This window comes from Chenopodium album, chromosome 6, assembly GCF_948465745.1.
Source record: "Chenopodium album chromosome 6, dcCheAlbu1.1, whole genome shotgun sequence".
Lineage (NCBI taxonomy): Eukaryota > Viridiplantae > Streptophyta > Magnoliopsida > Caryophyllales > Amaranthaceae > Chenopodium > Chenopodium album.
The window spans coordinates 21,519,374-21,533,505 of NC_137839.1; the positions used below are offsets into that span (position 1 = coordinate 21,519,374).

At 36.0% G+C, this 14,132-nt stretch overlaps 1 protein-coding gene across 1 annotated transcript; it reads left to right on the plus strand.

Moving 5' to 3' along the window:
- The first annotated feature begins 8,339 nt into the window (after positions 1 to 8,339).
- LOC145636777 (carboxypeptidase SOL1-like) lies at positions 8,340 to 13,856 on the plus strand. Its single transcript, XM_081688328.1, has 7 exons — positions 8,340 to 8,449; positions 8,705 to 8,735; positions 8,815 to 8,871; positions 9,037 to 9,132; positions 11,120 to 11,242; positions 12,484 to 12,588; positions 13,695 to 13,856. The coding sequence occupies exons 1-7, from the start codon at positions 8,340 to 8,342 to the stop codon at positions 13,854 to 13,856; spliced, it is 684 nt and encodes a 227-aa protein (XP_081544454.1).
- The last annotated feature ends 276 nt before the right edge of the window (positions 13,857 to 14,132 follow it).

The following is a 14,132-nucleotide window of genomic DNA, read 5'->3' on the forward strand; positions in this document are numbered from 1 at the left end:
ATTATCCTTAGCCATTAACAATTTGGGGTGGTTATTAGGAGAAAGGTTGTAAAAATAAAAAATGTAGAGAGAGAAATCAAAGGAGAATTAAACCAATAATCTAGTTGAGATTATAATCGTTTCTCAAGTGTTGGTTTGAATACACTAAAATATAGTGCTAAATGACAACTGCCAACTTTCATTGGATTCCTTTCCTCATTTATTATCTAGTGACGTGGGAATGGGAGGTTTTGACACACAATGCATTGATCAATGGTCAAGATGCATTTAGAAATTATAACCGTTGTAATTCAACAATCATAAGTTAAAAATACAACTAGTGTGCACCTCAGACGATGATCCAGATTGCTAGTTTGTGTAATTCTGTAATTTATTTATTGTGTTTGACTATTTGTATAGTTAGTGTGTGTGGTGGTTCGGGCGTTGCCTCGAGTGTCACTTTTTTTTTACATCATATGTATCTTTTTGTTTGTCTTATGAAAAATAAATGAATTATATATTACCTCTAATTTACTTAATAAATGAAAGGGAAATATATTATTTTGTGAAATTTAAAACATAAAAAAGTTGGTTGAGATGGTAAATTATCGCTTGTATGAATAAAAGGTTATAGGTTCAAATCTTGTTCAAAGCATATTCGATAATCTAATAGCAAAAAAAAACCCACAAAATTTCAAAACTCATCGCAATCCCAAAAAATCCGAATCTTCAAACTTCCTATTCTAACCTTCCAATTAATCTCAACTCATTTTCTGATACAAATTTTCAGCAATTTTTATTTAAATTCACATTCAACAATTTTTAAATTATAATTCATGTTGTCAAAAAAAAAAAAAAAAAAAAAAAAATCATGGTTCACAGAATGTCAATATCTCAAATTCAAGTACTTTCACTCAATTCTCTTTTCAACCACCACAAAATCCTAAGTATTCATATTTTCAAAGTGTTATCCCATCTTTGAAGACTATTCAGATTTCTCAAGGTGATTCGACATTTCCCGTATCTCAACATTTTTTTAATGTCACAAGTAAAGGAGCATTTTTGAGTTTCGATTGCTCATAGACATCGAATGCATCAAACAGCAACGTCAAACTAGAAGTTGAAGAAAATGAAGGAGGTCATGAAGGAGGCAATCAAAATGGAAGAACAAAGTTTTGGTAAAAAACTGAAGCGGTTCTTATGAAGGTTTGGCTTGAAATTAGTCAAAAAAAAAACTTTGATTAAAAAAACGAGTAAACGAATTCGGGTCAAGGTATCATGTTTAGACCCGTACCCAGATTCGTTTTATTTTAAGGGATCCGGATCATCCGACTCGGATCCGTTGAGTCTAGATTTTGAAAACCCATATTCGTAAAAAACGAATATGGATCCTCGGATGCGGATCGGGTCCGTATCTATTGCCATCCCTAGTCTAGAATGCTTCCTTCAACAACTTTCGAAGCAAATGTATTGATAAGTGTCATTTATGGCACTCTTAGGCTAGGTTTTCTTTGTAGTTTTATACTTTTAGTCTTCTATGTCGTGTTTTATAAGTGTGTTGAGTTTCCCGAGGTTTGATTACCAAGGAGGAAGATCGAGCGCATTCAAGGAGGTTGATGGAGCTATGTTCGGGAATCCAAACATGCAATTCAAGCTAGCTCCACAAGCACAAGGACCTTGGAAGCAATGCTTTGGCTCGAAGTTTTCAAGTGCTTGGAAGATAAAAGAGCTGCCCTACTCGCGGGCATCGCCTCGAGTGCACCAATGATAGGGATGCTCGAGAGCACGGAGATCGATCGAGCAAGCGAAGGAGGCAGGCCACAAGCACCACAGCAGGGGCGCGGGCGCGAACCTCACTATGTTTGCGCGCAGATGCTGCTTTGCGCGCGTGCGGCCTGGGTGGAGCGCACGCACCAAGGCCCCCGTTTGCCTTCGATCAATTTTCTATTTATAGCTTTTGACTTTTCCTTTTTTTTTTGGGGGGGGGGGACGACTTATTTTGTACTCGACACTTATTTTCCAGAAATAGTATAGAGAGACAGTAGAGAGAGAAGCTTAGGATTACTTGATTGTACTTGAATTTGACCTTTGATTTCAACTTGATCTTGGATTTCTTCTTCAATTCAATGAAAACTTGTGAGATTTCTTTCCTTTGAACTAACCTTTTTATTGCAATTTCCTTTAATTCTTGAATGTTTGATTTGAATTTTATTCTTTGCTTTAGAATTTGTTGAGTGATTGAATTTCTTCTTGATTAAATTTGAAATGAATCTGTTTGTGATTGAATTTGTTTTGTTTTTCAATTTCACCATGATTAGTGAGTAGATTAGTTGCTAGGGAGAAGGGGAATCATGCTTGATTGATGATTTTTGCTAGTTGATGATCCTAGATTGATTGAATTGTTGCAATTAAATGGGTTGACATAGTTGTGCATGTAATTAATTAGACTAAGAGTGATCAACCTATAAGATTAATCTAGATTGCATTGCAATTTTCAACGACATGAACCCTTGATTTGAGAATTGCTTCAATTGATTGAATTTGATTGTGATTTTCCTTGATTGCCATTCACAGTGAACCCTAGTTTGGTTTATAGGAGATAGCTTTTAGATTCCATCGATTGCAATTGTAATGTTTGAATTGATTGAGTGATCCATCAATTAACATAATCATTGAGCTTGCATGTGGAACCTATATCCCTAGTGTTTAGTATATTGAATTTCTCGATTTATCTAGTTTTCTCGATACCTTAGGTACCAACCATAACCTTCTACAATCTTCGAAGTAGCTTGACCTAGGCTATAACTTACATCTACTCATTACTTTGGGTTCGACCCTTGACTTACCATATACTCATGTTAGGTTGGTCGAGTATTTACAAATTTAGTTTGGCTCTAGGAAAGGGTAGAAAACGACCTACATTTTCCTTGCTTCATGTATATACTTGTATTTGTGAATTTTTTTGGGCCATAATATGAATCAAAGGTAGTTGGTTCATCCATGCAAGATGGAAAAACACCATAACACTGCCATTCGAGGACCCAAAAAGCACAAAAATAAGTAATCTAAATAAATACTAGTACCTACAATCTAATGTAGGTAAATATTCCTACACCACATTCTAAAATCATTTTTGTGAATTAAAAATAATTTTAATATTACAAACCATTGTTGTTCTCTCTCTAAAACTTTCATTCTCCATTTTCTCACTCCAAAAACTTCCATTCTCAATTTTTTTTTCTAAAACCTTTATATAATTTATAATATCATTAAAACACAATGGGACAACATGCTAATGGCATGTGTTACACATTGGGAGTGGAAAAATAGTCCCATGGCTTGGAAAGCACAATATGAAGGCCATACCAAGAAGGCTACACTCATTTTGGAAGCCGTTGTAAATCAAGATTTATGGATTTGGCATGCATTCTTTGAAATCCCTAGCTTTTGTAATTAATGATCTTAACGTTGTGTACAGTTCTCTAGTATTTGACAATGTTCTGAAAGGTTCAGAACCTCTAATTAATTTTATGGTAAATGGCCATGAGTAAAAACATGGGTAACTACTTAACAATTACACTCAAGCTAAAGTTTTGAGAAGGTACCATGAAGAAGATCGCCCTTGTAGGGAATATTTCAAGCATTACCCCAAACTTGAACCCCACTGTGATCATACACTAAAGTACGGTGGCGTCCAAAGGGAAGGAAGCTAGAGCAAAAGAGTCGCCAACAAGTTTTAAAGAGTCGCCAACAAGTTTTAGGAACTTGTAAACCGTTCACAGGGTGAAGGTTACACCACTTAACGATCCAGGAGATCGTTAACTCCAACAGGTCTGGAACCAAAACTGGAAGTTCGGAGATGAAGGTACAAATCCAATCTAAAAGAGATTGGACCTGCCCTAATAATAGGCCTCTACTTTATTATTTTCGTATTCATGTGCGCTTTCTGACTAACATGCAATCAATAGGTTTACCCTAAACCTATTTATCTTTGTTGGTTGAATATTAATGCACAAACAAAACTATTATTGGCAATCACATGAATTATAATCATATTAACCCTAAATAAGATTATTAATTATCTTATTAAGCGTGATTACAAGTACCAATTACCTTTAAACATGCATAAAAGGTGTGATCAAGCAATAACAATAAATATCAAGCAACATAATAACAATAACAATTATTATAATCATTAATAAAATAATCATATTAAAAATAAAGCATAATAATAGCAAGATCCTAGGCATGATACTAACAAGATTGATAACAAACCATAGCATGTCACTAAAGATCAAAGATCAAATATATAGTCCTAACATGATATTAGGAAAGAAAATAGGAAGCATCACAGAAATCATAATAAGCATATTTGATATTATAACTTTTACCCTAAACATGATACTAGCTAGGAACCATTGTTGTCATTCAAAACATCAAGTTAGGGAAAACATCCTAACATGATACTAGGAATCAAAATAACAAGCTAAACATGATTTCTATATCATAACTAATAACAAAATACACACGTTGGTAACTTCAAGGGAAATATAAAACAACAATAAAATTAAATAATTGAAAGAGAGATTTGGGACCAAACCCTCAGAAATTAAACCTTTCACGTCTAGGGAGAAGGCAACTTCGAACTTGGCTAGGTATGTCTAGATCTTGTGAATGCGGAATTTTGTATTTGAGAGAAGACTAGTTTAGAAAAGAGAGAGAGAGAGAGAGAGAGAGAGAGTAATCAAGAATTTCTTGATGAGAATTAGTGATTAAAAACGGAGATTTTAGGTGGCTATATATAGATAAAATCAGCCGGATATGATAAAAAATGAATCAGAGTTTCGAAAAGAATAAAACACGACGCTGTCGGCAACCACGCCCCTGTCGCCAGACGATAGGGCTATAGGCAGACGCCAGACGTGTCGCCAGACGCCAGGTCTGTCGTCGGGCGACAGATTTGTAATGCGGCGCTGCAATCAGTTTTTCCATGCGGATTCATCTTTTGATAAAATTTAAGCGTACGAGAGGGTAAAATTGTAATTTCCTTAACAACACTTCTTTTATTCTAATTAAAACTCTTAAAAGTCAATTTATCAATGCTAATCAAATTAGGATTCAAACGAACCTTCTAGAAGATTCTAGAAGACTATAATCAATCCTAATCGCATTAGGAATGACAAATCATAATAGGCTCTCCTCTAGATCATTAGGCCGCATATAAGAATCAAACCGGGCCCAGTTTAGTAATTTGGCCATAACTTCCTCACTATTCATCGAAATTGGGCTTATAATATATCGTTGGAAAGCTTTTTTCGAACCTGAACCAACTACACCATTATTGGACCCTTGATATGGACCAAACTAAACTGGATTGGCTATTTTCATAAAATAGGTTTTCAAAAACAGAGAGAAAGAAAAGAATTAAAAACTAACCGCAACACTAGACTTTCCATACTTTCACTTCATTCGATTATGATTCGACGTGAAAGGTACTCATCACCGGGTTTGGTTTTGGGGAGACACAAATGGGTGTCTAAAGAAGCCCCCACTTTGACTAAGTTTGGAGAAACGCAAGTTTCAAAAACATAAGTCAAAGTATCGATAGGGACGGAGAATGATTCAAAACGTTCTGCGATCCTAAATCATTCTTGTAACTCTTATACCTGCAAACTAGCATTAATTAAAACAGATAAAAGAGTTAAGAAACGCGTATCTTGCACCGTCGAGCACACGTATCTGAAGGTAACCGATTTGTGTTGCACTTACTGTTGTGACAATCTTCCACAAGCTAGGGAACGCCATCCTGTTGTTTTGACGATCTTCCGCAAGCTAGAGAATACCGCCTGAAGATTGCTACGCCTGTAACTGCCTCCAATTCCGCCATGATAGACTTTTGCAAGCTAGACAACCCCATCGAAGATTGCGTCGCCTGAAACGACCTTCTAGCGCTTTGTGACCATCTTCCGCAAGCCAGGGAACAGGACCAAAGATTGCTTTGCCTGAAGCTATCCTCATTTGTTGCGACAATACCCTGAAGTGTATCACCGAAGACCAACGCCTGTCGATCCTTTAAAGCTCGCCTGAACTTTTCTTTTTGCTATGCCAGTGCGTTGGCGCTTTGTTGCTTTTGAACCAGTATGTCAATGCTTCTGAATTGTGAACCAGTTTGTCGGTGCTTCTTGCTATTTATGAACCATTATGTCGGTGTCTTTGTAGTGAGCCAATGTTTATGCGCTTCAAGATAAGTGAGACGATCATTTATCAAGTCGATCACTTAATGTGATTGTAAGCGAGATGATTACTAAATCATGTCAAATTGCTTATAGGGGCTAAATGGCGTACCAAGGAACCCTAAAATTGTTGTACGAGGTCAAAATAACCATTCTGAGGTGCTTCGAGCTCTGTCGCCGCTACAACGCCGTTGGCGCCGCGATTTTGCTCCATCGCCAGACGTTGCACTTTGTCGCCTGGCGACAGAGCTGTCGTTTGACGCCAGAATCGGGAATTTCGTATAAATCCCCTTTTCTTCCTCATTTCGCTGCTACTGCTCTTTTTCGTCCAAGTTCGCCGCGAAAGTTTGAATTGCTCAATCTTGCTCGTTTCTCAACCAAATTCGCTCAAATTTGTTGCAAATCGAAGCTTTGTTCATCTAGTTTCCTAATCTATGTAAGTTTTTTTCCAAACTCACTCGAACTTTGATGAATTTTGCACATGTTTGTTCATGAATTTCTTGAAAATTCAAAACTTATATTGCTTAATTTGCTTTGTTTGTCAAATTTTATGCCATGAAATTGCTTGATTATGTTTGTATATTGCCTTGGGAGTATTTTGAGACTTTTTTGACTCAATTTGGTGAAGAAACGAACAATTCACCATTGTTGGACCTCTTAAGGTCGGGAAAACAATGTGGCTCGTTCTTGATGTTTTTGCTAGCAATTCTTGTCTAATTTGTCACAATAATTATCATAGTATTGCAAGAAATTGTTTGGATGCTTGAAAAATGCCATATATGCTTGAATTGAAATTGTGCTCTGTTTTAGTACTACGTACTCTGTTATTTTGCGAACATAGTATCATGCAGCTAGGCGAACCTTAGATACTATAGAACCTTAATTTTTATAAATTTTGCATAATGTAGTATGGCTAGACAGCGAGGTTTGGGTTCACGGTCCCGAGACACGCGACGGGAGCATGAGCCCGTTGAGGAGGATGCCGAACCGTCCACTTCTCTTGGTCCCCTTCCTAAGCGGGATGAGCGGACACTGTACTTTTCCCCAGACCACCACATTTCTGAGAGGGTGCATCGCGGGATTACTGTTGGTAGGACGCGTTGCCACGGCTCGGGTAACGACACTCTGGGCAAGCTGTACAACACGTACTTCAGCATCGATGAGGGGTTGCAACTTGTCTGGGAGTCTTGCGGACTGACTGCCCTGTTTCGGGCCACGCAGGCCATGTACTCTTTTGACGGGAGTCACCACGTGGTTCGTGCTCTGGTAGAGTTCTCCTGGGACACCACCAACACTTTTCACTTCCCTTAGGGTGAGATGATGGTCACCCCAGTCGACTTTAGTCTCATCTCGGGACTGGAGTTTAGTTCTACCGCACTGCCGTTCGACAACTCCATCAGCGTCTACTCTCCTGAGGTTGATGAGTTGTTGGGTACGATTGCTGTTCGGGCCCGTGCTGAGGTGGAGCCATCACGATTCAGCTCCAAATGTATTCGTCGGTCTACTCTAGCGATAGCTTTTGAGGACGATGCGACCACCCGGGAGCAGCGGGTGCGCATCTTCGCAATTATTTTGTTGTCAGGGACGTTTTCCCCTGACAGGGGTAGTAAGGTGCTGCTTTACTACCTTTCTGCTGTCCGCGATCTTCAGCTGATCGGGACTTATGACTGGGCCAACTTGGCCTATGCTGACTTTTTGCACGCATTGCAAAACTCCTGTGGACACCGGTCTTACACAAGAGATATCGCACTTTTCGGCTTCTAGAGAGTCGTAAAGGCATACTTCGTCTCTTACAAAGTTAGCTCTAAGCTCTTGTTAGCACTTGCTGATATCTTTTATCTTTTTGGCTAAGTAGCCCCCAAGTGATATTTTATTGACCTTGGTTTACTTTTTTGCCAGACCGAGCTTATCGAGTTTGTTCCTCCTCGTATGTCTATCCACTATCAGGGGACATACGGGCCTATTGAGGAGATGATCCCTCCGGCTCCCGAGGATCAGTGTTTGTCGAGCGATCTATTCCTTGCCACCAGACTCGGGTGAGTTATTTACTTGCTATTTGTTCATATCTGTCTTGTATTGTTACAGATTTTATTTCTTTGACAGTTCTCGCTCGAGGTGGCTACGGCGATGGCGAGGTGCAGGATTGATGTAACTAAGGGATACATGAGTAATGAAGATCTGGAGAATGCTATTATGGCATTTGGTGAAAGGTGCAGTAACATCTCAAGAATATACAGGTGATTGATCAGGTTTTTTCTGCATTGACTTTGTTGTATCTTGTATATCTTTTGTATCTTGTATTGTGCATATAAAAAAGTAAACTATGATAATAAACTTGAGTAATTGATATTCTCATATACCAAGTAAATTAAAAAATTAGAAAATAAAAAGGAATTGTTGAACATAATCTTTATTCGGGTTTTAGACCATAATTGATTTCACTAACTTGAAGTTTGTTCTTTCCTTGAGGGATTTTACATATTGCTGCTCAGTATTGGAAGGAGTGTCAATGGATTTACACTGGTAGTATTCTCTCTGATATTTTTTTGTTGTGTGGTGTATTTAGCATTGACTAATGCATCGTTGGTTTGGTTTCATGCAGTGGGTGATGGAAATTTCTAATAGACCAGGCAGTGAAGAACCTGAACCTGCATTTAAGGTGAGTTGTTCATGTTTAGAAAGAGGTCCTTGAATGTAAGTTGGGTTTTTTGCTTGCAGTCAATAACATTTGGTTCATCCTATCAAATGTATTGAGTAGCGTGTAAAATTAGGGAGGTGCCTTTTAAACTTGCTAATTTGTAGACCTATCATGTCATTGGTGTAGTTCATTGGAAATGTTCATGGAGATGAACCTGTTGGACGCGAACTGCTAATGCATATTGCAAATTGGCTCTGTGATAATCATTTGAAGGATCCACTGGTATTTATCCTTACATTCTGGGGTAGGCAGTTATTCGACTTATAATCTTTGCTTTCTATTTGGCAGTGTATTTTTTCCGAAATTATGCTTTTGCTGCTATAAAATTCGCAAGATAAAAGAGTTCATGTAGATCATACGGAGTCACTATGTTAAAATCATAACATGCTTCCAAATCCTGCTATTTGTTTTTAAACGATATAATGCTTAGAACGCCTAAACAAGCTCATGCCTATAGATATTTCTTCTCAAATTTCTCCTTTTTAAAATGTCTCATAAGAGATGCACCAATGTGATGACAAAGATAATGCGTCAATTCTTCTTTGTAACCATATTTCCAAACAATTTGTTCCAATAATATGCAACCACTTCACAATGTGAGAAAAGACGAACTTTCAACTACAACTTTGAAGGCATGATGTACACTGGTTAGGGGCTCACAAGTTTTGATGCAAAGGAGATGTATGTAGAGAATTTTTTAAGTGATTATAGACAGATTTCCAAGTAGACAAGCCAGAAAAATACCCCTATCAGTCTACAACATCCTAATTGGTGAATTTCTCCCAAATAGCAGGATTTGGGATGAGGATATCACTAAACTTTTAGCGAGGGAATGCCATGCTAAAGGGAAGGGAACGAGACAAATAGTGATTGCTTCCTTTGTTAGTCTCATCCTCAGAGCTGTCTTCTAGCTGGGTAATATACTGTCTTGATATGAGATTTTTTGGCAGTTGTTCTAATAAAAGAGTGAAGAGATGGTTAAAATAAATCTAGAGGCATAGAGGAGAAATAAATGTCTATAAAAACTATTTAGTTCTCCGGGTTTATGATTATTTATTGTAGCCAATTTGGGGACTCGAAAGTGCATGAAGTCTCTATGTAATATTATGATGCATAAACTGCAATTTGGCAATTTATTTATTACCTTATGTGACTATCATGATATGAACCATGCACAAGGGAAGATGATAATTAGATATTTAGGAGAAAATAAGCCTGGGATTTGGTATTAATATTCATGTTTAGACATGTGAAGTTGATTGTAGGTTTTGAAGTCAGGGTTATCAGGAGTGGGATATGTTAAGCTGACAGCACTTGAATATAGAGAGAGGGAATAAGAAGGATTGAGTCTCTCCTCTTGTAAAGTTCCTACTTTTGCTGCAATTGATTTATAATATAATTAATTCCCACTTAGCTTGTAGAGAATTTCCATTATACATGTGGATGTAGTATGAAAATTATAAATACTCATTTTTTTTTCTCTCATTTAGAAAAAAACATGTACACCTAGAAGTCTAGGATGTAGGATGTACAATGGATATTGCCTGCAGTAAATTGCTGGAATGTGGACTGTTGATAACTATCAGTTTGTACATGGATCGAGCGAATGGAGAAGATATATGTCACCCTTAACGTTTTTCTTTATCTTTTGAATATCATACTTTTTTTTTCAGTTCCCATTTTTGTAAAATCTCCAATTAATAGCAAATTTTGCCTGGATTTCTTGACCAAGGCTAATTTTTGAACCATGAGCTGATTAAGATTAAATCATGATTGAAAAGGTGAGGATAATTCCTTAGGGGCTTAGGGAAGAGGAGTTAATGGTGCCTTGCGAAAATTTACATCTCATTTCCTGTATATCAATGAAGAAGGGGGGGGGGGGGAGAAAATCATTCTACAATGCACAACTAATTTTGGATTCACTAGAATCACAACGTCGACTTATGTGTATCTTCAGCATCGTTCTCTATAACAATATATTTTCAAATGTCGAAAAATAATAAATAAATAAATTAGCATGAAATTAAATTGTGAGTTGATGTATAGAGGTGGATAAGAGATCCTCTTAAAGTGACTAACTGACTAAGTCTACGAGAAAATATAAATATCTTGCATAATGTTAAGATCTTTGTACCTTGCCCCACCAATACACATTAGAAAAAAATAAAGAAATTATAGTTTGAAGACTCATAAGATTTTTTGTTTTCAGGCAACATTAATCGTGAAAAATGTACACCTTCATATACTACCATCAATGAACCCAGATGGATTTGCTCTTAGAAAGAGAGGGAATGCCAAGAACATTGATTTGAATCGGGATTTTCCTGATCAGGTATGTTTAGTTACGTTTTCAACATCATTCATAGGTTTGTAAATATGTACAACTAGAATTTTTATTATTATATCATTATTGATTTTCTAATAAAAGAGCACCATCCTAATTTTGGAGCGATTTCCCGCAATATTGTTAAAGCAAAATTAAATTTCAATTGTGCATCGGTTTAAAAACAAATTCACCAAGTATTGTCCATGTAGGATCGGTATTGGGCGTCTATTATTATCTTTTTCCTTTGGTTCAACATAAAATTTCTAGCAACATAGCGGTACTATTTATTTATTTATTTCTACTACAGTTAGTTGTTTCCCAATTTAAAATTAAAAAAAAGGACTTAAAAAATAGCCGGTATCTTTCCTTTCATAATAAATGATAGATTCTGTGGCCAAAAGTAGTAAAATTGTAGATTGATAAGTTCAAAAAGAAAGGATATCTGTATTGATGGGTTATTATATTAATTCTTAATTTTTAAAAAATTATTTCTAATTTTTAATTTATTTTATTTATTTTTTAATGTTTTGTATATAAAACCAAAACCAGTAATATTGTTAGTGGTTTTAAAAAATAACTATTGATGACATTTGTGGTTTTAAGCTGAACCAAAGACCAATCCCGTGTGGATGGTACTTTAGTAATTTGTTTTTCAATCAGTGCGGAACGGGAATTTAATATTGTTTCAACAATATTGAGGGAAATCACTCCTAATTTTGTGCTTAAGAATTAAAAAAATTATCTCATATTGGTTTAGCCATAACTCTCCTGTCAGAATCCTTTTGAGGGTATCCAAAGGGATGCTTGCATGTCAATGTACACTCCCCTTCTCTTTGCCTAGCTTCCTTTACTTATTTTTTAGTTATGCATGTATATTTTGTCTAGATATAAAAAGTATGTATCTTTTGCATGTTAAGTTTCTGGAAACCGAATGTCTTGTCTTTTAGTTTAAAAGCATGAAAGCAGCTCAGGTTTTTTTGCGATTTCCTCTTATCAGAAGTTCTGGCCTTCAAGGATGTACGCCCTCTTGCAATTCTGCTTAGGAAGATATTTTATTATATTTATGTGAAAAAAACAATTCATGATAGTTTTATAGCCATTGCAATATGATTTGGTAGTTAGATGAACCTTACCTTATTGGTCTATTCGGAATATATATAGACTTTCTTATTTGAAAAAGCTACTTTATCTTTTTCTTTTCTTATGGGGCTATTGATGATGTTTGTGGTTACCTTGGTATATCTTAGTTTTTCGCCATCAACGACTTGGAGGATGCACGACAACCTGAAACAAAAGCGATAATGCTGTGGTTGAGAAGGATACAGTTTATGGCGTCTGCCAGTTTGCATGGGGTATTTCCTTCTTGCCTCGTATTTCTTTAAATTCTGTCCATAGTATGTTACTCTGGTGTGATCATTTATCATTGAAAAAAAAATGTTAAAGAAAAAAGTTGAATGTTCATACTGCAGTTGTTCCAAATAGATTACCATTAAAAAAAACTTGTATGTTTATCTCTACATCGATCTATAGATATTGAGTAAAATTCAAAAGTTTTACCTATATATCTCAGTTGATCCAGGGTGATAAATTTTGTGAAGAGTTTGAAAAAGGAGTACATGTTCAATTCTCAGTTGATCTAGGAATATTGATTAAACTTGGAGCATAAATTATATCTTGAATTGATAAATTTGTATAAGGTTTATGAGATTCACTTGTTGCTTTATGTTTAACAAGAGACATTTGAAAAATAACTAGGTAAAAACCTTCTGGATAAGAAAAGGAAGATAAAAAAATTGCTCTTTGTTTAAAATTTTATTAGGAAGTCTCAAATCCGTCATCTCCATTACCCCAGTAGACCCTGTCAAATTGGCATATTGTGAAATATTTAGGTATGTATTTATTGCATGCTTCTATGTTGGCTTGTCTTTGATTTGCAAAGTATTAAGATTTTAATCATTTTATTTAATTAGGTGTAAATTAATGCATCACCTCGTAAGAGTTGATAAGTGCAGATTGTTGGTTCTTTAGAAGAAAGATCAACAATAAGTAGCAAGTAGAACATTAAATTTCCAGCCTTCACTCTCTGCGTTGATACTGAACTTCTTACAAGTAAACCATGTCCAATATCTCCTGACATTTCACTCTCTTTCATTCTGTGTTGTGCATGCCTTCCCTTGCAAGCCTATTCTCTTGATACCAATTATGCCAATCCAACTCTTTATTTTCCATTTATTTTGTCATTTGTTAATTTTATTAATTTTTATAAATATGGACCTTATTGAAATCAATTGATTAATGACTTAACTCTTGTTTTCTAATGAACTCAATATTTTGTGACACATATTCATATTCGTCAAAGAGGGGATGATGCTGCTTATCAAAACATTATCTGTTGCTTGCTGGTTGGTAGCCTATAGTTGCTGTTTGATTTATGATGTGTCTTTCCTTGATTTTGCAGGGTGCTCTTATGGCAAATTATCCCTGGGATGGCACTCAAGATAAAAGGTATGGAGTAGTGTTTTTTAAACATCCTTTACTGTTAGATATACTCCAGTCTCCGATCAATGCGTGTATGCTTAGAGAACCAGAATGCCATATAACGTATGTGTTTAATTTCTGAGAACCAAGTAGACATCTAGAAACGAGTATTACTTTTATCCTACAAAGTCTACGTTATATTCTATCATCGTATATTAGAATGAGTTGATCTCATTGATAATTTGTTATTTTGAGCCCTTTCGGTACTTGTCTGAGGCTACCAAGTAGCCATCATATATGTGCTTTTAGTAATTATCAAAGCCTTGAATTTCCCAATGATGTTCTGTTATTGCTCTTGGAAGTGTGTATCTTTAATTTTTAACCAAATAAAGAGCTCTTTTTTATTGTCTGCCATTTA

Coding starts and splice junctions, on each gene's coding strand:
- LOC145636777 (XM_081688328.1), top strand. CDS start 8,340: ATGGCGAGGTGCAGGATTGATGTAACTAAGGGATACATGAGTAATGAA. Junction 8,450..8,704: donor AACATCTCAAGAATATACAG/GTGATTGATCAG, acceptor ATTGCTGCTCAG/TATTGGAAGGAGTGTCAATG. Junction 8,872..9,036: donor AACCTGAACCTGCATTTAAG/GTGAGTTGTTCA, acceptor TCATTGGTGTAG/TTCATTGGAAATGTTCATGG.